Genomic DNA, 23,544 nt, shown 5'->3' with positions numbered 1-23,544 from the left:
CATGATCAGCCACTATCTATAAAGGTCGGTTTTACAAGACACTGAGCTGTGTTTTATGTTAGTTCTTCAAGGGATCCACAGTTGCTTTTAAAATAGGGCCTACTCTAAAAATCACTCAGGCTGCGTAGGTTGTACAGGCTTATGAAGTTTCACTTACTAGAGGGTTCAATACACAATGTTTGTTCCACTTCACGAGACAAGACACTGAGCTGCTTTGGTCCCTTCACTAATTGGTGTTAAGTACTGAAGTCACAAGTTAACAGCAAAGTCCTCGTGTGAGGATGCGCATGTCACAAGGACTTATTACAGACTGAGATTTTAAGATACCTGTACAGCTGACGTGTTGACATCAAACTTCCTGAAGATAGCAAACGCCTCCTCAAAAAGCTCATTGCTGATAGCTATATTGGCTATGTCTGGAGCATCATAGTTATCCAGCCGATTGATGTATTCCATGACACGGGTGCGATCAGCCTTAATAGCTGTAAGAATGAGAAGGTTCTGCAGATTCCTAAGTAGAGAAAGAAAATATTAGTACATATCAAGTAACGATCAAGAAATTTGCCCTCCCCCTCTGGAGAAGGTATTAGTTTATTTGCTGTTCCACATCACAGCAATTTAACACCTGCACCAGGTATAATTTCAAGTTTCCTGTGACTTAGTTTTGACTTTACACACCTGTGCTCACTGAACACAGAGTTATCAAGAACTATTTTCTCCAGCAGTTCAATAAGCTCATTAGGAAGATCTGCAGTCATGAAGGCCTTCACAGTAACAGAGACTTCCTCAGGGTCCTGTGTCTCTGACAGTGCAGTCTGTACAACCTGTAGGCAGAGTCAAGCCATTGACAAATCAGTTAAGTCAGGTACTAGCAAGTCAAGTTAGGGCAGCAAAGGCTTTTAATGTTTTGTCAGTTATACCTGGTCAATTAGCGGTCTTCTGTAAGGGTTGCTTTCCAGTAGTACGCTGGCCCACAGTTCAGGGTCTTTACGACGAACTAAGTAGCGGGAAAGACTTTTGAAGAGGGAGTTCTCATTGCACACCTAGTGAAAGGCAAAGTCTATTCAGAGTGAAGTCACAGCTACTGAGCCCACAGTGGATGAGCTAGTTGTATTGCAACATTAAATAAGCCTGCTTGAGATGCAGACTAGAAATCTCAGGCTTTCATACTTCCGTTAGCCTCCCATTCTAGGATGTCCAAGGGAGTCTCCCATTTCTCATTAAGTTGCAGAGGGAGATTAAATAGCTACCTATTCTATTAGAAGCAAACAGTTCCTAGCTTAATACTTTTTAGGAAGTAAATGCTTTTGTCAGTCATAAACCCGAATATCTACCCCACGATACTCAGGTTAGAACTCAACCCACGAGCCAGCTGCCTTGGCATACATACATTAATAAGTTCCAAATCGCACTGTCCACGCTCATAAGCCACACAGGCCAGGTGAGGGTCCCTCTTCTCACAGTACTTGCCAACAACACGACTATCATAATAAGGATTCTCACGCAGGAATCTTTCTGGGTTGTTGTTGCTATCAATGTATATTTTGGCCAGTGCATTGTGAGTCGCAGGCTCCTCACAACCCTCGTGAATTCTTGCTTCCAGCCAGGGCAGAAGCAGTTTCAGCCTAGAAGGAAGTGGTTTTCACATTAGAGAGGTTGAGTGAATAAGCATGTATCCACTTGCACAGTTTCTTCACTATAGAAGTCAGCTTCCGTGTAGGGCAGAGTCAGTAACTAAACCAGAGTTTTAGTACTCTGCTTTGACCTGCACTCTGGTTCATTATTATAATGGTATAACTTTCTGACACTACAGAGAACATCACAGGCCAAAGACTCTCATTATCTGGAGGCTGCTTAAGGGAGATCCCCACATCAGCCAAGAAATAAAGCAGACTTTTGCTGCTTGCTCACCCAACGGCAGCTTCTTGTTATGTCAGTACCAGCTTTACTATGTAATGAGGACATGCATTGATGGATGAGCAGCGTAACCATTACCAGTCTGGCAGTGTTAAGAGACTTGTAGAAGTTTAATACCTGTTTCTTTTCTCAACCTCTGCAACAAGCTCATCAGTCGAAAATTGACCTCTCACTACAAGGATAAGGTTCTTTATCACATCTTCAGAGCAATCCACATCAAGCAGTCCCCCAATAACAACAGGCAGACGGCTTGGATTCACCTAAACAGGATCGTTTAAAGAAGTCAGTGTGTTGTCATGCAGTATAGGCAGTCAATACTTATCCCTAGAAGTACACACGAAGGCTACTTGTTAAGATTGATCTCATTTTCCTGCCTTTACTCCCAGCTTCCTGAGGCTCTGGACAAGCTTGAAAGTCAATTCTTCAGCCAACAGGGGTTCACATCACAGTTCAGCAGCTCACTAATGCTCAGGCCCCATAGGAAGAGCTCCTGAGCAAGCCAGTTTGTCCCTGCAGGAAGTAAAGGAGAACTTCCCCACCCCCTAAAATGCTGGAAGTTAAAATTACCCTAAGAACTCCAAAGCTATTCTACCAAGTCTTCCTCCTTCAAGAGACATATTAGCAGGGGTTACTGCTCAGCTTGACTGAAGAATAAGAGATCTGACTCACATAAGGGCTAACTTACTAGAGGCCACTGGTCAGTCTCAAGTATGAGGCTGTTTGCAGAATATTTACAAACATAATGCCTATATTTGCATGGAATACTAGAAAGATTAATCAGTTTGACTCATTAAAGCCAAGTGGCAAATCGTAACTTACCTTCTGTACGTAAATCTCAATATATTTTTGGAGATTATTTCTATACAAATACAGCACCAAGTCATGGACAAAGTCAAAGCGATCACATACAATGATGAGTGGCAACTGGTCAGTGAGTTTAGCTTCCTATAAAGAGAAGACCTTTAGTAATTTGGTTTTGTTCTTGGGCTTAAGCAGACAAATACAGTCACTTAAACTGTTAGAGCAGCTGAATTTGGAAAGCCAAAATTCAACAGTCAACCAGGTAATGACAGCTTATTGTTCAACTAATTGTTTGCAATATGTAGCAAGTAGGAGTACTCACACCCACTTCAGGGCCTACAGCAAAAAGCTTTCTGAAGTTTAACCCTGCTCCTTTGCATGGCAGAGTCTACAGAGTTTTACAACACAATACAACTATTACAAGCCTAAGCTATAGATAGCATTTTTAGTTGCCACTGGTGTTTGGTGTGCAGGATTAGCACTCTGGGATTTCAAAAGGAATTTAACCAAGACTAGATTAAGTTGTGGTTCATGATATAAAACTTATATACAGAATTGACTTCAAGTGCCATGTGTCTTGTGATACCTTCTAACTATGGATTTATAGAACAGTAAGAATCAAGCTAGTAGCAGTACTACTTAAATTGCTAATCAGATTAGTTTTCTAAAAGCATTCCAACTTTCAGCATAAGATTACAATGATTACAGTGCAGAAGCTTAGTCTATGTGGCAGACAGTATTCCGGATGCATATTTCAGATCACTTATTCGAACATGCATATCCCAGAATATAATCCTACATATAAATTACACTTAAGGACTTTACACAGGGAGGCCTGTACTGGGAGATTTACCTGGTACATGTCCTACACATTCCAGACACGGAACAGCACAAAAAACAATAGCTTTCATCAGGAATTTGACAGCTTGATAACATATCTTAGGTGGCTTGATCAATTTACATACCTTACACCTCAGTGACACCAGCTTATTTTTATAGAACTCTCATTTGAAGAGTTTTGCCATCTCCAGATATGATCAGCAAAATCTAAGACTATGCCATGTAACTGACAAACATGAAGGCAGGAAATGTTCCCAGATAAAGTTTTCCCCTCCCACGCTGTTTCTCAGGTATTTCTAGCCATGTTACATTTGTCAGTAAGCTCAGCACTAACAACAGGCTACCGAATCTGAACTTTGAGCACACCATCTTTTTCCACTCTTCAGAAATGTTTCAGCAGCGCTCTGCATCCTAGCAGTAACAGTCAGTTAGCATGTATTTACACTGACTGGCGTATCCTAGCAGAGCTACACTGCGGTTCACCTGGCTGAAACGTCAGTAAGTGTGTATGAGTAAGATGAGTGAGAGAGATCAACCCTGAACCCTGAAAGCATTTATGGAATTAATTGACGCTATTCATTTGTTGTTTCTGTAATTGCTCAGTTGAAGCTGATTACACTGTAAATAAGCATTAAGCTTATTTGGCATTATGGTTGTTCTCAACCTTCAGTTTACCTGTTTCCTATTTTATAGGAGACATCTGTAACAAGTTCTAGGTGAGCTGGTGCTATTATTACAGATTAAGAGCTCAAGCCACATTAACCTTACTAAGAGCAGTGAGGAACTGATCTGACATTCTCCATTTTTTAGACATTGTTCCAGGCTCAGGCTCTATTAGGAGGTACTGCCAACGCGCTAGATGCCTCTGGTTATAGAGGACAGATGGATCCTTAAGTGCAAAGGTTAAGACTCATCTGTATTTTCACAGAGCTGTCTCATTTCACTGGTGACACACACCATGTTTTATCAGAACCCCAAACAGGCCAAGACAGTCCAGTGCTACCCAAACATTACCTTGAGAAAGTTTTTAACACGTTCTGGATCATAGCAGTTACTTTCCCTGCAGATTCTTTCCACTTCTTTAATTTGTCCTGTCTTGCATGCAGCTTGAATATACTTGAAGTGCACATCTGGATCCTGGCTGAAGTTTACAATAGAGCCCAGGAAATAAAACAAACCTCGAGGGAAACAGTCAACATGTTATTCTGCTAAAGCACTTGAGTTGGATCAATATTAGCTTTTAAGCAAGCAAGCCTTCCAAGTTACAGTTACATGAAAATTTGAATCTGACTACTGCAGAAGTTTACAGAGAACTGAAAAAAGGTTCAAGCATTGTAATTGTTTCACAAAGACCTGATTGTCCTAGCCGAGTTGAGCCTGTTGTTGTTCCCCATGTATTACACAGACTAGTGTGTTATGTGCAACTTCGATAAATACTGATGTATCATCAAATGCCATAGGTCAGCTTTGTTAAAACATCCAGCACGTGCCTTCCATACACCCCCTAGACAGGGGGCAAGGAAGAGTTTAGAAAACCAAAACTAGTTGTGTCCAAAAGCTACTCTCACACCTTTCACTAAGACAAACACACAGTGCAAAAGCCACTTGCCATGACCCACAGCTAAAGTTCACTTAAAGCTGACGCCATGTAATACTTGACTTCTGTAGACAAGGACTGCCAAGTCACTTAGTCAAGATTCATGTGGTTTTTTGGAAAAACACACATAGGCTGCCTATGCAAGAAACCTGACTACAATAGCATCTTATTCCACTAACCATTCTCCAGAGTCCAAGATTATGTTGTGTTCTCAGTTTTTAAGGAGGTTTTCTTCAAAGCTTAGCAAGATGCTGTTCAGCCACACATCTGCAGAGATTTGACCACTGACGTACCACCATGCTGACTAGACTATATACAGCTAGTCTTGTTGAGAAGTACAAAAGCCCGAAACCCAAAGGCTGCACAATTAAGATGAGCACTTTGGACAGAGGAAAAAGGCCAGCAGCTTCCTCGGTTAACTTTTTAGGTTGTCTACAGCTCCAAGCTTTTTTGGTAGTGTTTCAGAAAACCGACATTTGCACCACTGAATGTTGGTGCTCCCCCTTAACAGGGGAACTTTAGGGTTCAGGTCAGCGTTTAGAGACATTTTTGAGGCCTAGGTACTTAAGTTCAATATGGCTTTCTAGATTTCAGCAGATAGACAGTCCTTCATACACACATGTATGATGAAGTGAGCACTAGCTCCTTTTGCTAGAGGCAAGAGCACGAACTTACCTTCAAAGCTCTTGAAAGACTCAAACAGCTCAATAAGTGACTGTGTTGACAGCTGTTCATGGTATTTTGAAGCTACCTGGACACAGATCTGCAGGTTCTGACGAATGTTAGCAGACAGCATAGCACGCAGACACTCCAGAGAGTCTTCTACCGATAAGGAACCAAAATAATTCACTAACCACTGCAAAGACACATACGCCATTTTAGACCCAAGCAGAACACCCTACACACTGAAGTTAAATGTTGAAAGCAATTATTAATGGCCTGGCTTTTACTAGATTCAGGATATTTGATCTCATACCTCAGGATTGAGAAGATGAGTGTGAACTACCGCACGCTTGATGTCATACAAGTCTGTGAAGTGTTCAAGTGCTCTCTGTAGCAAGCCAGCTTTCTCACACAGCTGAGCTATGTGAGCCCTGTCATAATGAGTAAACATTTGGTTTCCCAGGATAGCATCTGCAACCTAGAGGGAATATTGAAAAGTTTCATTTAGTTCCTAAACACTATCACTAGCATTTGATATGGACCACAATGCAGTGGCTAGTCTAGCTACAGACAAGCCTGATCTAATAACTCTGAAAGCGTACCTGAGGTGCATGCATGAGGTTCATCTCAAGTAAACGTGTTTGCAGGGGACCCTCCGAGGGACGATTATTCTTCAGTGCATCCAGCAAGAAGGCTGTACATTGCTGAATTAAATTATATTCCATAAAGACATCCACAATCTGCAAATAAAAATTTAGGCTTTTGATGAGAAACTGGAAGCATATTTAAACAAAGTAACATCAAGTGCAGCTTCCAAAGCTAAACTCTTTATTCTGGCACTGCACTAAGCTGTCATTTAGTGTTCTTAAAACTAGGCGAGAAACAGCATTGTCCTGGTAAGGTAAATCCAAACTTGTAGTTCAAAATCTTTCTCTGATAGTAAAGGGTATGGCTCGTCTTACCAATTTAAGGCCTTGAAGTTAACATTTCATAGCAATAAAGTTATTTACTTGTGTTATGTCTGCAAGAGGCTCTTCATCTTGAACAAGCATTTGTGCAAACTGCTGTCCTTGATCAGGGCTGATTCTCATTACATTCCTCAGCAAAAAAATCCAGTCTGGAGTATATCCAACCTGAAGAGATAATGAAAAGTAATAACTCAGCAAGAGCACACGCCTTGTTAAACACAGAGCTCAGTAAAAGCTACTCTGAGTAGCTTACACAACCCAGTCAGGATTTCCTCAGTTGGAAAAGGCTACAGAGGGAAGTATGAAAGGATACATGTATGAAGTCTAGCAGTAATTATTCATAACAAAACCTTAGGCCAAAGTAGGTACTACACAGGCTCTCTATTCCCCCACAATTACTTTTAGCTACTTTGGAACATACACTAGCTATTCTTAAATACAGGACAGATATGGCAATTTAATTTCCTCTCACCTTCTTAGCATACAAAACAATCTTCTGGACTTGTCCTGTTTCAGCAAAACACTGGATGACTTTGTTTGGAACGTTGGCTCTCAGATAGACACTAAGTGCTAGCGTAGGATCCACAGACTTCACAAGGTCTCCCAGCTCCTCTGAGCACTCCAGCTGTTTAAAGATACAAGTACAGTCAGTCCACCCTGACAGTGCCATGCTGAAATGCATTACTACCTTCTTCCTCCTTTGTCTTCCTTTTGGACTTCTCAAAAAAAAAAATTAAGGCCCAGCTCAATAGCATTATCTGGCTCTCTCGCAGTGATCTAGTGGGCTCTGTTCCTTATGTTGTTCTACAGGAATCAGAAATGCACTTGCAGAGCGAAAAAGAATTAGGTGATACATTGTATCAGCATGTTTCTTCACCTAATTACAGAAATGTAACCACAGTTCAAAGTATATGCAAGTCACTATCCAAAGAAGCCTGAAGTGGTTCAGGAAAGAGCAGCAGCAGCTCAGAAGCTTTCCGTAGCAAGTTCACCCTGCTGTAATTTTAAGTAGAATGAGTGAAGCTCTTAGAGTAATTGATCAATTCTCTTGCAGTAATATGGGTCATAGTTACAGGTAGAGTGAACACCTACTGCTCAACTGTTTGATCACACTAGCACATTGATGAGTTTCCCAGTTGAGTTTTCCTGGGGAGGAGGGGGCAGGCTGTCAAGCAATTACATCCCTCCCCTCCGGGCTCTAAAAGGTATCTACCCCAAATTTACCTTATCTTCTTTTAACCATTTTTCCAACAGCTGTTTGCGTCCCTGCTGAAGCACTGGTCTGCAGAGTTCCAGTGACTCGTACTTATTCAGCTGCCCTTGGTCAAGCAGAATGCCAAAGTATTGGAGTAAAGGGGAAGTCTGTCCCGGCTGAGCTGGAACACTCTGGAACCGGCGTATGGTGTCTGGAGTACGCAGGATTCCCTGCCAGAAATAGAGATGCACTTTAGTTTTCTATTCTGCTATTGTGGCTTGGCAAGAGTTTCTCCAGAAAGCTGAAGTTAGAAATGCTTGCTACAGTGACATTATGTTTTGCCAACCCAGAGCAAGTCAGCAGCAGTATGGTGGAACATCAGCTCAGACACTGCCTGTGAGATGTTTTGACAGAGGATGTGCAATAGTAGCCTATTAGACTTGTTTCAGTAGCAATGCAGATTTAAGTTCAGAGGACTGTCCTACAAAATTAAGACACCCTTGTCCTTGCAAGCAAGTTCCTCTCATCTGAATTTAGTCTCTTAGTCCGTCCTTTTTATCCTGTTTCCAGGTGCAGCCTCAGCTACAGGCTGTCTTTTTGTAGAGACTTTTTTAATCATTGGAGAAGCAAAGATAAGTACCAGAAACATTAAGCCTCATAGCTATTACTTCATCATTTATTCCTCTCCCCCCCTGTGGGCTTCATACAAGCTTTAAGATCTTCCAGCATACAATCAGTACTCTCAGCACATTGCGTACGGGTTCTTCACAGGTACGTTAAGCACTACGTTAGGACAGGAGCAGTAACAAGATTCTGGTCTTGACACTTATGAAATTCAGCAAGCTTTCCTGAAGCAAGAAGCTTAAGCCAGTAGAGTTCAGTACTGTTCTGAATATCAGTCTATTACCTTTGGGGCATTAGCTGCCACTTTTGCTGCCTCTGAATAGTTCCCTTGTGCAAACAGTGCATTGAATTTTCTGGCAAAGAGTTCCTCAGCACCTGCCAGGTTGTTGCGGACAGCCATTCGTAAAGCTAGGTCAGGATTCTGCAGCACATTTGTGATATAGGGAATAATATTCTCTTCTTCCACACACACTGAGAGCACCTGAACAAATCAAGGAAAACTTCCAGTTAGTCCAAATATAAGAAGCGAGCCAAGGGCCACACTAACCTCTAAAAGGAAAGCTATGGCATACATAGGAAGTTTTTTCATCCCTTGATGACTGCAGAGTCCTGCCGTTTTATTTAAGAAACAGACCTCGGGTTAGAAAGAACCTCTACCATCCAATTATTGCATCAAGGCAGATGATTAACAGTCAGTTTAAACTGAGGTATTTACAGAGGTCAGAAATACACGGATACAAGTACTATCTTTCTATAACCTGTACTCGGTGTCTTAAGCAACCAATCCTAGAGGATAAACTAGGAACAAGTCTTTTGCTCTGTATTACCCATGCTCAACAAGCAACATTTGAGATCAACTCAGTCTAAAGGCATAGCTGTACAGTGTTAGTAGACTGGTTTAAACTAGTTAAGTTAGATGTGTATGGAGATACAGTAGTGAATTTTCTTTGGGGCTCAGAACACTGTCAGACATCAAATGTTCTGAACACAGTTCAAAGTTAATGTATTTAAGACTTCCATTAGCATGTGCTCTGCAAGAGGATACAATCTGCCCCCAAAAAGAGAGGTATTTCCAAAGAGATGGTAATTCCATCCTCAGCAATAGGACAGTGTTTAGATCCACTGATTGCCACTACAAAACCCCCAAAATTATGCAACCAGAACCCGAGTTGTAGAAGAAACTACAAGTCAGACAAGCTGCACTCCTGTTCAACTATCCGATACTACCATATTCCTCATTCTATTATTCTGTCTTGTTAATTTCTGGAAACTTTCAGACATTGATATGAACACTACAGTGTATCACTAAGGGCCAGGGGGATTAGCTAGACAAGTGGTTTCCAGGCCAAGCTTCCTTACTTGTCCCTTTCTGTTTACTCCAATAATTCCAGCTGTTGCTTCATGCTGTGCAGTAACAAATATGGTCTCTCCACTGATTCTGTTCATGTAGATACAGGTGCCAGTTTCCAGGTCATACAAGTGGATATAGCCATATTTTGTTATGAGAAACACCACATCGTGCTTGTCACTGATCTGCAAAACAGGAATAGATTAATCAAATCTGGTATTGGATAAAACGAGTAAGTGCTTTTAAGAATCAGCAAGTAGCTGTGCCATTTCAGTACAACTAGAAGTGCTGTTATATTTTTACTTGACACTTGAGTACTATCACAGTAGAATGATGTTTTAAGAGCTTGAAAGACAGTTAAATACACACGGATATTTCTTCCATAAATAAGAACATGCTGCCTTTGAATGCTGCTTCAGTCTCCACCTTTACTTTAACACTACTGAAGCAGGAGCAGAAATCACACCAGTTCAGTGCCAAGCCTCAGGTCAATATATTGACCATCCTGGCTTCCAGTGCCCTGTTACAGTGTCACATCCACCAAAAGAAGCTACAGACTTGTCCTTGTGCTCCTCTTTGCAGCTGTCATACCTGCATGGCAACAGGAAAGTCATTTTGTGCTTCAGGAGGAAAGAAGACGTCCACTGCTTTCTTTGGAAATGGCTGATTCCCAGTAGGTGGTGTGCCAACTTCAATGATATGCAACTGTGCAATAGATAAGATTAGTCTGTTAGTTCTTGTATTTAATTTATGTAACAATAGCTTCAACAATGAAGATACAGCAATTCTTTTGCTGCTGAGCCTTAATCCCAAGCTTCTGCAAAGATAAACTAAGTCAGTCTTCCTAAATATTTTTGCTGGCTAAAGGTGTGGCATACTGTATTCATATACCATAGACTAGGGAAATGGTTAAGCATGATCTTTAGTTACCCCTAGCTACTTAGAAGTTTAAGGATTCATTTAGGTCACGTCATACACACTCTTTCAACTTTGTTAACATTCTACAGAGACAGTTCTGAAGATGTTTCTCTTAATCTAGCTTTGGTTTTACTTTGTTTAGCTGTCACAAAGTAGCTCACATAATTCCAGTGTTAGTACTAGACCACTAGTTAGCCTTGTAACACTAGTGTTTAATTTTTTTCATCCAACAATTTGGAAGTAAGTTAAGCCTGATACTGAGGATCAGCATCAAAGAAAGATTACAACAGCTTTTCCCTTAAGCTTAGCCTGTGAAGCCAAGTCACGTGTTTCAAGCAGCTAATTAGGCTGGTCATGACATGCCACCTCACTTCATGAGTTGAAACAGACTCCTGCTACATCAGGTAGTCCCTGCTGTGAATCTCTGTATGCACCGGTTTTCATATACATTAGATACGTAACATCCAGACTGACACATAGTCCTTCATTTTTTTCCTAAAGGCAACTTTGTGCATTAAACCACTTGTTTTCCTGGAAGCAGATAGCCAGGGTGAGTCACTAAAGATTACAGCATATTTACAACCAAGTCTTACCTTACCCCCAGCTTGCCCTCTTACTGCAAAACAGAAGAGAGTGGATTCTTCAGCATTTCCTTCCATCTTGAACTGCGCAAAGCTAGCTGCATGTCCCTCAATTGGTTGTGACACTTTTCTGTCTACAGAATATAGCTGCATTGCTCCCACAACACGATTTTGCTAGACAAGACAGAACAAGAGTCAGGAATAACAGGCACTCGGCCAGTAATTCCATTCAAGTCAGCATTGGTAAATATGTTGTCATATCAAGCTGAAGTACCATGCCATGCTTTCTCTTACAAAGGTGTCACTTAAGACTCTTAACCTCATACTAGTCTTTATACCATTAGCCTAAGATTTTCAGTTACACTTAAGTTAGTTATCTGAAGATCAAGACAAGCATTTAGATTCCCAACAATGTTTTAGGAGAGAAACAAACATATCAGTCCTGCTCCTATAGAAGAAGGAAACAAGACAAGCTCTGGGCCTTCCATGGCAGGCCTCCCTAGGGGTAAAGTACCTGTGCAGATATGCCAGTCAGCAATAGCCATTTCTGCTTAGCATCAGTACGGTAGTTGATGATCTGGCAGCCAGCAAGACTAGAATGGCGATCGAACATTTTCACAGGCTGGGACTCCCCCTCCATACTCCAATGGTAAACTGCATTATCCGTTACAAGGGCAACAGTATTCAGAGAGATCCACTTCCAGAAGGTGACATCATCTGTCATTGTATGAGCCTTCATTTTGCTCTTCATTTCAATGTTAAATATTTGAAGCGTTTTCCCAGCTAGAAAACACAACATTGTTAGCCAGGTTACAGTTTCCACTTGTTACTTCAAGCACCAGTTAAAAGTAGAAGAGTTACTTCAAGCACTGGTTAAAAGTAGAAGAGCTGCACTATGACATTAAACCCTCGTGACTTCCTTCAAGAAAATCCTGTTATATACTGGCAGTATCTTCAGTGATCAGCTATTACTTTTAACCAGACCACACTCCTAGGACTAATTTTACCAATTTGCCACTACTGAGCAATCAAACAGATGTGAAACACAACTTGGTAGGAGACAAGAGCTTCAGCTACATGAACAAGTTGTATGATGCTTCGCATACATCAAAACTAGGTTACAATAATGCTGAGTCTCTTGAAAGTTGTGAGGAGACCTATGCCAGTGTCATTAAAAACCATGTCCACATCTGTTTTAAGTATAAAAAAGCACAACATGGAACGGTCAAGTTGGCAGAGGGCTTTTGTAATTCAGGCTCATTAATGAAAACCCTTAGGTTGCACTAATGGGATACACAGCTACTGGCTGCAAACCAGACTAACAGAAACCGTGCAAGGAAAGGAATCTAGTGACCAACACAAGCTCTAGAAGGTAAGAGGAAAAGTTCTCCGAATTACATAGAATGGTGCATACATACATCCTGAACAGCCACCTGCAGTCATTTCTACCAGTTTTTACAACGCAGTGGCATATAAGAAATTATTTCTTCCTATTGAGAAGGAAGGTTCCGACCAACTACTTCTCGTTTTAGGAGACAGCTATTTAAGCACATGCTAGTGTAGCCCAAGAGAAATATAAAAGATCATGGGAAACTAGGTGCAGGCCAGAGTATCTGCTACAGTTACTAACTGTAACTCAGCTTGATAAAGTCACAGTGCCATATGGGCAAGTGCCCTCACTCACCAAGGATCAGTTTAGTTAGAAGCCACCATTAGTTCAGCTATTGAGGTAAGATGCAGTCAGGGGTTTCTCCAGAGCTTGGAGAAGACTGTCTAACACAGCGTTACTCAGGCTACAGGCTAGCAGTTTGTTTCCATATCTAGCGCGGCTGGAGCTTTAGAGTCAAGGGAGACGACATTCAGGTAACATGTATCCTACATGCTATGCAAAGCATATTAAGAGGCAAAAACTAGACTTAAGTCAAAGGGGTCAGTCCTGTTTATAAAAAGCTTAATATCAAGATCCCGATAGTTTAAGTACACTTTAAGTTCTTGAGTGGATTAATTTTCTGAATCTTAAGGATTCTCTTGTTTGGGAGGGCATGAAAAACCTCTGAATTTTAGGCTTTCAGTTGCTTAAACACCACTGTTCGGCCACGTGCACCATAGATCTGAGCCATTTTATTCTGCTTTTTCTTTTCATAAGACACGACAGGAACTAGTACAGTCAATTGAAATAACTCACCATCTGCACACACAAGAAAGCATTAAAGTTGTGACAAAACAGTAGCACAGAATTAAAGTCAAACAGATAACATTGAATACATACAAATCTTTCCATTAGCAATACATGCGTTTCTAGAGTGACAGTATTTAAGGCCTCTTGGGGAAAGAGATCAACACTTCTGGAGACTCCAGAGGAAGGCTTGTTCTCTGTATCGCCAGAGATACCAAGTTAGCTGACCTTGTGCTTTATTCACCACACAAGTCTTCCCTGCGTAGTTTTACTCTTCTTATCACTGACTGATACAATAAATATGCAAACTGGTGCACTGGCCTCTTCCAGCAAGGCCAGACTAAGGCCTTCAGGAATATTCCCCCTCCTCCCCAGTCTTAGTTTTCCTCTCTGGAAAGAGAGGCTTAGTTGATAGACCTTACGCGCTTAGGAGATCAGGTCTCACTTCCCTCTAACACAATTCGAGGCTTGAGACTCCAGAAGCATCTTAAAGCCTACACTTTCCTTCCAGCTCTCCCTGCTCAGAAGCTGCAAGCATTCTGACTGAAGCAAAAAACTCATCCTAATGATCAGCAAATAGCAGGAAGCCTCAACTGAGGCTTATTGCCCAGCTACCTCCAGAAGAACTGAAAATGCATTAAACTTAAGCTCCCATTAAGCTGGGGAAAATTCGTAAGGGATCCTCCCACGTAAATTGCCTGAGAGACTTACGTCAGTCATAAACTAGTCTTACAGAAAGCTCTCCATCCACTTCAAACATTTCTTTATCAGGACTTCCATACCTTTTAATGCAATGACTTTACTGGCAGGGTTCATGATAGCACTGTCAGCTGAAATTGGTCTTCGAATAGGGTTGCTGGGGTCATTCATGTCAATGATCACCACTTGAGCCTGTTCTCCTACTTTCTCTCTTATGCAGATGAATTTGTCAGACTCCATTGTCAGAGTGCTGAACCCAATGTTTGCTGGGTTGATGCCCAGATTTTGGAGCTGGAAGAGAAAAAAAGAAAGGTTTAGCATTAAGTTACTACCTTGGTATAGCCATGAACAGCTTTTGTGAAAGTCGCAAGAGATACTAGGCTTCACGTATCTTTTTGTGACAATACAACCATGCTACCCAAAAATGGCATGGCACACAAATCCTCACCCATCTTCAATTAAGCCCAGCAGGCTTCCTGAAAAAGCCCTGCAGCATTCAAGCGCTTGGTACCTTGTCTTCAAGGTCCATTTACAACTTACTGTTTTGAGAACTCAACTTGAGCCCTTCATATGGTTTAAGGCACATTGAACCTGCCTGCTCCTGATAGCTGTGCTAGAGTTGCAGCTTCAGTACTGTCACCAGCTTTGCTTCCAGAGCCCTAACTTATTCCATTGAGCTGGGCAGCTATCACAATTTCAAGCTTAACATCACATGTGAGGCGCCTGAGCTTTTTTTTAACTCTACAAGGATAAAGATAAAGCTATCTGTCTAGCAATTAGCCTAGTCCTGTCTAGCAGCAACACTGTATAGCACCCAGGAGGCAGAGCTAACATGAGATGGACACTACTGAAATCAGAAACTGCTCATCTGCAGCCATACTTAACACAGAAGATATCAATAAACCACCTCCTTTTCTGCTGAGCCACAGTCTGCTTCTGTAAACCTTTAAATGCGTACCTTTAAATTACATTTCTAATACAGTAAACTTTAAATGCGTACCTTTAAATTACATTTCTAGTACAGCTTACAACAAAACGCAGTTTAGTTAATACCACTTCATGGTGTTTGCAACAGGCTAGTATATTAGGATGTCAGCAGCGAAACAAAGTTTATTCCACTTTTAACAGTGGAAATGCAGAATGGCTAGTCCACCTCACATACAGATATCCGGCTTGTGGGTGGATATACCTTAAAAACTCAAGATCAGTTTTCTACCGTTTGAGGAATTATCACTTCTAATACTTCAGATATTTTTCCTTCTGGGAGACTGTTTGAACTTCAAGCCCAAGGTCTCCCAAGAAGGGCTAGACCTTCAAAGCCATTTTAGTATTATTGTACTAGTTTGAAACAAAACACTAAGCTCTTATCAGCTGTGCTCTGTACCAGCTCTGAGACGACCATGCCTCAGCTGCTCTGTTCCTGCCTACTTGCAGCTTCTGATAAAGAGGGTGTTTTACTATACTTCCCCTTTGCCCCGGCTTTCAGATAGCACATGCGAGGAACAAGTAACATCTAAGCTATGGCACACCAAGTTAACAGAACAAGCTTCACAAAAGGCACTTCAATGGATGATCTATACCACCCAGTGAACCAAGACAGCGGCTTCACACAGTGAACAGTCTCATTCAAAGACAGCTCCCTTTACATTCATCTACCTGATGATAAAGTCAGGAAACTTTCAGGTGAAAGACAAGTGTTTCATCAGCTCTCCCAAGAGAAAACTGTCTTAATGCTACAGCTATAAAAATCAAACCCTACCTCCTTGACAGGTCAGAACTCTGTTACTCAGATTTAAGTCAGTGTTTGAGGTCCAGCATCACAGAACCCAACCACACATTCTTCAGCAACAAGGATTCACTTAGAAGATTTCAGATTTAAGTTCAATTCTCCTTTTCACACCTTTATTTGGGTAGTATTCTCTAGGCCTGAGACTCTGGTATTTGTACATCACCTAGGCAGGGCTAGATGCAACCCAGCACACCCCTGCAGGCAGAGAAGATTTGAAGATCTAAGAGTTTCACCTGGTAGAGCTGGAGAGACTTACTAGGATGTGGCATCTCCTTTTGCTACGGCTGCAAGCTTAATAAGTGCAAAATCATTTATCAAGCAATCAATTTCCTTGTTAATTTGGTAGAGTAGTTTCGAGTGCCAAGCACTCCGCCTGGCAGTAACTCACAGCACTATACTCAAACAAACATTGTCGACAGAACAAATCAAAGAAGCAAGTCCTAGCAGATGGCAGACCTCTTAGGGAGGTCTAGACTTAACCACCGAAACAAAGTTGCTTAGATATTGCAAGACGGATTTATCTTAATCATGATCAAACTGCCATCTGCTAGGTGTCACATCTGAGGTATCCAACCCTAGTTAGCAGTGGAAGATGTGGTCCTTTTTAAACTTCAGACCATTTCCAAAGGCTAGATATTTATTTGAAAAGATTTAGATTGGCGCCGGAGCTCTGAAGCAAGCTTGGAGAAGCTTTCTGATGGAGGCGCAACCATTAGTGAGGTCTTTAAGTACACAAGCTCTTTCTGCTAAGATTTCATCTTTTAATCTCAACAGATCCAAGCGCACGAACCAAATCTGCTTCAGGCACTGAGACAGGAAGTTGACTCTAACCGTGACAATCTCTGCGTTTGATTACACAAGAGCATCACCAGCCAAGAGTGGCACTTGCTTTGCTCAGCTGGTAACGCTAATGGTAACTTTTCTTGGCTGCACTCAGACCTGATGCACAGAAATCGAGAGGACAGATCATTCCCTGGACTATACGTTATTTTCTTCCCCAAACAGGCTAAAGTTCAGGTGAGTCAGGAGTGTTTATAAATCTAAGTAAAGTAAACAGAGAGTAAGATTACTATTAGGAAACACGACAAGAGGTATTTCTTTGGAGGCTTTTATTATGAAAATTTCAATACTATTCCATGTACAAACTCTTGAGTTTGCACTACAACTGAAAAAGTACAGGGGTTTACGGCTGATTTTCTAACCTTTCTCCTCTTACCACGGAGGGAAAAAACCCAAACGCTTAATATTGCACTCATTTAGGTCCACTACCTTTCACTGATTCACAAACAAGTTTAAAAGATTGTGAAAAAAAGAAGGAATTGTAAGATACGCCTACATTGTACTACAAAACACACTTCCTTGGCTTTCAAGCAGATATGAAAGCAGAACTTGCTAGCTGTGCTTGGGCAACCGATTTATAGTTCAAGTTATTTTACACCAGAATTTGCTGGGAAGTTCAGTTATACCAGTCTCCTGAAAGCATGTTGAGAAGAAAGCATCTGTGAAGTAGCTGCTCCATTAGAGTGGAACCATGAAACACGTTGCCAGAGACAGCAGCAACTCTTCTGTTCAGCAGAGATGTTGCCTTGAAGCACTCCTCTAACTCAAAGCTGGATGCTTCAGTCAACTGCAGGCTGTACTGAACCATCAAATTGTCTCACAACTTTTATCTGAACAGTGTTGAGAGGTGAATCATTGTAACATGGTAAGTGAAAATCTGATTAGTAAAATTATTTTTTCACTGGAAGATCATTCAAATACTTTCTTGGTAACTTACCCAGAGAAGTTGTCATATTACATGCATGTTTGACATCAAACTGAATGGTAAAACTGCTGACAAGAGTCTTTGTTGACCCCTTCCTGGAACATTCGCTTTCTTGTGACAGTTTGCTTAGCTGTCAAATAATTTCTCCTTGCCTACAAGGAAGGGCGTGGAACTGCTGAGTACGCATTTCACCTCGACTCTCACACTCAACAGGATACAACCACTGTTCTTGTAGCCACAAGCAGCTGCTTAGTCTCTGCCCAGAGACTCCTTATCTACATGCAGCTAGAAATCACGTAGCTGGGAAATGCCAGTTAACAGAAATATTCCCAGTCTTTTGAGAAGCACGGAGCTCCTTGATGTGCAGTGAGTCACATTAGCTCTACTGCAAGGCCGTGCTTTACTAGGCTTTGATTGAAGAAGGTAGACACCAGGCTACATTTCAGCTGCTCATTTAGTTCCATACATGAAAATTAGCAAAGCAAACTTAAGTCGCACAAAAGATTTATACACATGCTGATCTGTTAAAATTGTTGACTGCAGTTCTGTAACACAGGAGTCCCACAGCCAGTCAATGGCTCCAAAGTACTTCATGCTTACCAGCGCAAGGTAAGAGTTACAGTTTGTGACAGGCTAGGAAGTTATGTTTTCAACAGATAAGAGACCTCTAGAATATTCAAGAGCTCTTCTATTTCTGTATCCTTCCTATCTTCTGCTTCACCCTCAATAGGCTGAGGTAGCCATCTGGTCTCAGCAGCCGCAGGCATGCTGTGTGACTATTTCAGTTACAAGCCACAGCTGAGACTGTACCTGCTGAAACTTGAGTTCAGAGCCACTGGCTACCACTACTTCTCTTTGGTTAAGTCACCACAGTCCCAGCGTGAAGCGTTAAGGAGTAGTGCCACCAAAACAAGCAGGCCTGTTGACTTCAGTACCTGCTGCAAGGGACATGCCAAGAGGAATAGCTTATGAACTGCTTAACTAATTGTTCCTATCCAATTAGTGGACGCACACACACTCTTCAGGTCGCCTAGATTCTTCGCAGCATTCTTTGTTACAGATTTTCGCTCTGTAAGAATACTTCAAACTCACTGATTTTAGGAATTCAGATCCACTAAGAAGCAGGGGGCAAGATCCCCAACAAAACAGTGTTAGGCACAGGAGCCCTGTCTTTAATTCCTGATTTAAAATAACAACAAAAGACTCAACTGCTTCAAATTAATGCTGTTATAGCAGAGATTTAGTGTTTTAGGATATATTAAACTGTCTCACTGCTAGCAGAATACATGGAAGCATTTTGTTGTTTGCCATTCTTAGAGTGAAGTAGTAAATTTGTAAGTTTTATTATATGGTGCCTCGGCTGTCCAGTTTTATTCAGTTAGCTCTTTGGCACAGCTAGCTATGATTCTGAGAGTCACACTAGAACAGCATAGCTGCCATTCAGGTTTGCTGCATCAATGACCAATAGATACAAGAAAGCTTTTCCTAGTTTAAAAGAGTAGTTCTGTCTCAGCATCAAGCACACAGCATGAGCTGACAGTTTTCCGTACTGTCTAGACAAGTCTACAGAATAATTTAAATTTTTTTTATATATATATATATTCAGAAGAGTATTTATTAATGCCTTGTCACAGCAGTGTGCCTGATTGAAGTTCAATTTTTATGTATCTCAAGGTAGCGTGGCTAAATTAAATGGCAATAACAGTTCATCACCTGCTAACTTGTCTGGCTCCTTCTCATTCATCAGGAACATGTAATCTCAGAAAAGCTCCATGCACCTACCACAGTAAGCAGTTGTGTTTTACTTTCACCCTCAAGTACACAGAGGCACCAAATTACAGAATCCCTAAAACCTGGATATGAGCAACCAGATTTGCAATCACTCGACATACTGAACTCTGATCACCCCCTACATGCCTATTGGACTGCTTCCTCATGGCTACTTTAAAAAAAAAAAAAAAGTAGCACTATAAAGTTTTATAACATGAGTCCGGTAGTTTTGATAGCACAGGAATCAAGTCTCTCCTTGAAAACTCCCAAGGAAAAAGTTTCTCCACAGTGTATTGTTGATGTTCTTTCGTGGCAAGGCAGGCATCTACAATAGACAATACAAAGATAACATCCTACATATTTGCGACTACTGAGATTTCAGAGCTATGTAATGGGACTCAAACAAACAAAACCTGAAGCCTGACTACACATTTTGGTTTTAGACTTCACTTAGTAACCATCCAGGAAGCTTACTTAACCCTAGTAAACTCACTACTTGCCACATCTTACTTGCCCAAACCAGATCTTTAGCTCAAATTGTGGGTACAAAGCATGCTGTACTGTGTACCCAAGAGACAAGGCATTCAGGAGCACAACAGTGCAGGACTTCTGGAGCCTTTAACCCTTCATTCCCGTATCACCTAGCCAAGATGCTGACAGCAACAGACAATGCCAGTGTGCCTCGAGTAGTGCAACACGGAGTGCAACTGGGTTGAAGCTGAAGATCAGGACAAGCTTTGTACAGACACTTACTTGACCATTTTCTGACCTGCAGTAGCAGATCCATATAGAACTAGTATCACACTACACATATTGCTGCCTACCAGTCTTCTAGATTAATTACAAGCAACTTTCAATAACGGCCTCACAAGAACTTTCTCATTCGTATCCATCACCTGCCTCTTTATGAATAAGGCTCCAGTTGGGTACCTTGTCTTTCGCTAAGCATCAGCTACAAACTTGCAAGTGTTGCGCAACACCTGTATGACGAGTTTCCTAGACAATGTAGGTCAGGTACAGTTCAAGAAATTGCATTATTGAGTCCATGAGGACCTCCTGTGAACAGCCTGGAATACGCTAAAGCAGTTCTCGACAGCAAAAATGTAGCAATATCAATGTTTCTGCTCTCAAAATTTACTCCAACAGCAAGTCAGAAGTTTCAGCATGAAAACACTACCTCCAAGAATTCAAGTTCCTCTGAATTTTTTCAATGAAATAAAGTGAGGAAGTTCAGTAGGTACAGCAAACTGAAGCATTATGGGCAAGAGCCACACGCATGCAGGCTCAGAAGGCTGGACACCCAGTGTTACAAAAAGACCAGCTCATATATGCAGTTGTAAAAGATACTGGTTAAGCCAGTGCTCTACGTTAAACAGGAACAGGGGAAAAACAAAATACAAACGAACAGATAAATCAGTCTTTAGTCAGAACACTCATGTTCCACAGTAGTGCTGGCCTGAAACCTATCAGCACTTCTGGAGTGAAGCAGATGAGTTTCATTATGTAATACTACTCATGTCATTAGAGACCTGGTAGTGGGTCACATGCAAGGTTTGTATCTTAAATAATGTATCATAGATGCATTTCCACAATACTTTATTAAGAGCTGGGCTACCCAGAGGGACGGGTTTCACCTGACTATACAGAACCTTCTCCATACCTGGTTCTAGGCTATGCCACTACCAGGAGAGAACGCTTGCTCAGAGCTGAAGCTCTGGCCAACTCAGGAGATTCTCCTGAGAGTGCTGCTTGCTAAAGAAGAGTCCAGGGCTACACCTAAGCTATGAATTCTGGCCTGGTTTTAAACTGATATTGAAGTAAAATTATCCAATGCTCAACAGTTAACTAGCCTGATAAAAACCAATCATGGCAGCGTTTTTTAAATCTAAAAATAATGCTATTGACAGTAGTAATTTACACAGCAAGATAAGTACTTTGCAATTATTCTTGTAACAAGGTGTCTAGAAATTAAATTCTTTCCATTTGGGTTAGAAAAAAGTCACTACAAATCATACATATCCATCACTACGTTAGTGCCCACCACAGTCCCAGTTAGCTAAGCACAAACTACATATAGACGCTGACATCACAGGGAAGCAGGGCTACAGACAGGTTACTAGAAGCCAGAAGACCCTGCCTAGATATGTTGATATAATTTTTATTACACAAGTTCTCCTGAAAAAATACTTCTCAGTAGTGAAGCCAAGCTTAATACCATCACAGCTACAGCAACTCAGGATGAGAAGCATGGCTCGTAGTACTTCACCCTATAGACTTATCAGATAGGAAGTACACATTGCACAACTGTATTACCACTTCCAGACCCCTCCCTGTACTCCAGCTTCACCGAGAGACATTAAAGGTGCATGCTTATTTGAGAAGGTAACCTTGCGTTCCTGCAGTGGAGCGATTTTAGAATTTGTTACTAGTGCCTTTAGAAGGCCACTTTAAAGAAACTAAAGGCCATCACTTGGAAATAATCTATTAGCATCCAGCTACGGTTTACTGATACCCAAACCCAGAATTTGTCAGAGGCCAGGAGACACCAGACAGAAAGTGTAGACCTGGCACTTCTGTGCCTGCACTGCCACAGCTGTGCTGCAGGGAAGCCCGCAGTAGCTTTCACATTTCACTGCAATACGTGGTTTTTCTTCACAGAAGATGACATTACAAGTCAGAACATCAAGAAAATGATTTAGTACGTCCTTGCGAACACAAGAAGTCTTAGCCTCGTTAAAAAATAAAAATTAAGCAATGCACGGAGGCAACTCGGCCTCCTCATTGATTTACCCCTCCTCCCTTGCAAGATCCCGTGCTGAAGCGGGATTTCCCACTCGCACTGCCCCGGAGGAGACGGACTCTCTCCTCGGCAGCAAAGAGGAACCACCCGCACTCTCCCCTCCCACCGCCCAGCAGGTGCGAGCGTGGGCACGGCGCCAGCCTCGCCTACACCACCGGGACGAAATACACTCCACCACCACCCAGAGCGGGGAAGGCAAGGTGGGGACCGGGCAAGGGCAGGGGCTGGATGCCCGGCGCCTCGGCCCCTCGCCGCCTCCCCGGGACACGGAGGAGCCCCGCGGCGCCCCAGCCTTCCCCTCACGTCCGGGCCTGCACGGAGACGACGGCGGGCGCGCTGGAAGGTGCCCTTCGGGGCGGCACGGCGGACAGCCCGCGGCGAGCGGGCGCTGCCCGAGCTAGACGCCGGCAAGGCCTGAGGGAGGGCGGCCACCCCGCCGCCGGAGGGGCCCGGGCCGCCCCACGGCCCTCAGGGAGGGCCCGCAGACAGGCCCGGGGCCTCTCGCCCAGTCACCGTCCCGGGCGGCTCCTCCGCCTGAGGGAGCGGCCCACCCGCCCCAGCACCCGCTCCCTCGGCCCGGCCCGGCCTCCCCCGGCCCCTCCGCACCCACCTGGAGGTGCTCCTGGAAGCGAATCGGCAGGATCTGGGCCATGGCGGCGGCAGCGGGCTGGGGCTCCAGTCCGAGGCCGGACCGGAGTCACACCTCAGCGGGGTCCGGGCGGCGCGGGGAAGCGGGACCGCAATGGCGGAACGGGCCAGCGAGCGGGGAAGAGCCGCGGCGATCCGGAAGCTGCCCCCGCCGGCGGAAGGATACCGCCGCGGAAGGAAGAGGCCTGCCCTCACCTGCCGGGACCGGTCTTAACTGCGCCGGCCGGGCGGAAGGATCCCGGGGAACGGCGTGGCTCACACGCCGCGGGGCCAATGGGAGCGGCGGAAGGATCCGCCACCGGAAGGGACTATTTCGAGACTCATCACTCCTCCCTCCCCGGCCTTTTTTTTTTTTGCCACATCATGCGACCGAGGTGCGGCGGCGTCACTTCCGTTCCGCGCTCGTCGCTCCGGTGGGTCACGTGCAGGGGGCAGAGCGGCAGCG

At 43.0% G+C, this 23,544-nt stretch overlaps 1 protein-coding gene across 2 annotated transcripts in view; it reads right to left on the bottom strand.

The window, feature by feature from the left end:
• CLTC (clathrin heavy chain) overlaps nucleotides 1-23,223 on the bottom strand; it is a 33,735-nt gene extending 10,512 nt beyond the window's left edge. Inside the window, exons 1-20 of one of the 2 annotated variants that reach the window (XM_050909140.1) lie at nucleotides 23,062-23,223; nucleotides 14,387-14,618; nucleotides 11,967-12,235; nucleotides 11,465-11,626; nucleotides 10,545-10,658; nucleotides 9,965-10,138; nucleotides 8,889-9,086; nucleotides 8,011-8,211; nucleotides 7,259-7,411; nucleotides 6,829-6,951; nucleotides 6,421-6,558; nucleotides 6,132-6,296; nucleotides 5,831-6,011; nucleotides 4,573-4,736; nucleotides 2,737-2,862; nucleotides 2,035-2,177; nucleotides 1,391-1,625; nucleotides 921-1,043; nucleotides 679-824; nucleotides 328-511 (exon numbers count right to left, since the gene is read on the bottom strand). In XM_050909140.1, the coding sequence (XP_050765097.1) occupies nucleotides 328-511; nucleotides 679-824; nucleotides 921-1,043; nucleotides 1,391-1,625; nucleotides 2,035-2,177; nucleotides 2,737-2,862; nucleotides 4,573-4,736; nucleotides 5,831-6,011; nucleotides 6,132-6,296; nucleotides 6,421-6,558; nucleotides 6,829-6,951; nucleotides 7,259-7,411; nucleotides 8,011-8,211; nucleotides 8,889-9,086; nucleotides 9,965-10,138; nucleotides 10,545-10,658; nucleotides 11,465-11,626; nucleotides 11,967-12,235; nucleotides 14,387-14,618; nucleotides 23,062-23,103 (3,273 nt within the window). In that variant the 5' untranslated portion in view covers nucleotides 23,104-23,223. The remainder of the gene's footprint in view (nucleotides 1-327; nucleotides 512-678; nucleotides 825-920; nucleotides 1,044-1,390; nucleotides 1,626-2,034; nucleotides 2,178-2,736; nucleotides 2,863-4,572; nucleotides 4,737-5,830; nucleotides 6,012-6,131; nucleotides 6,297-6,420; nucleotides 6,559-6,828; nucleotides 6,952-7,258; nucleotides 7,412-8,010; nucleotides 8,212-8,888; nucleotides 9,087-9,964; nucleotides 10,139-10,544; nucleotides 10,659-11,464; nucleotides 11,627-11,966; nucleotides 12,236-14,386; nucleotides 14,619-23,061) is intronic. The other variant, XM_050909141.1, reaches the window with a different exon arrangement.
• Nucleotides 23,224-23,544: the final 321 nt, after the last annotated feature.

Source organism: Gymnogyps californianus, chromosome 20 (assembly GCF_018139145.2).
Source record: "Gymnogyps californianus isolate 813 chromosome 20, ASM1813914v2, whole genome shotgun sequence".
In the NCBI taxonomy this organism is placed as follows: Eukaryota; Metazoa; Chordata; class Aves; order Accipitriformes; family Cathartidae; genus Gymnogyps; species Gymnogyps californianus.
This window is presented reverse-complemented; position numbering and strand designations above follow the sequence as displayed.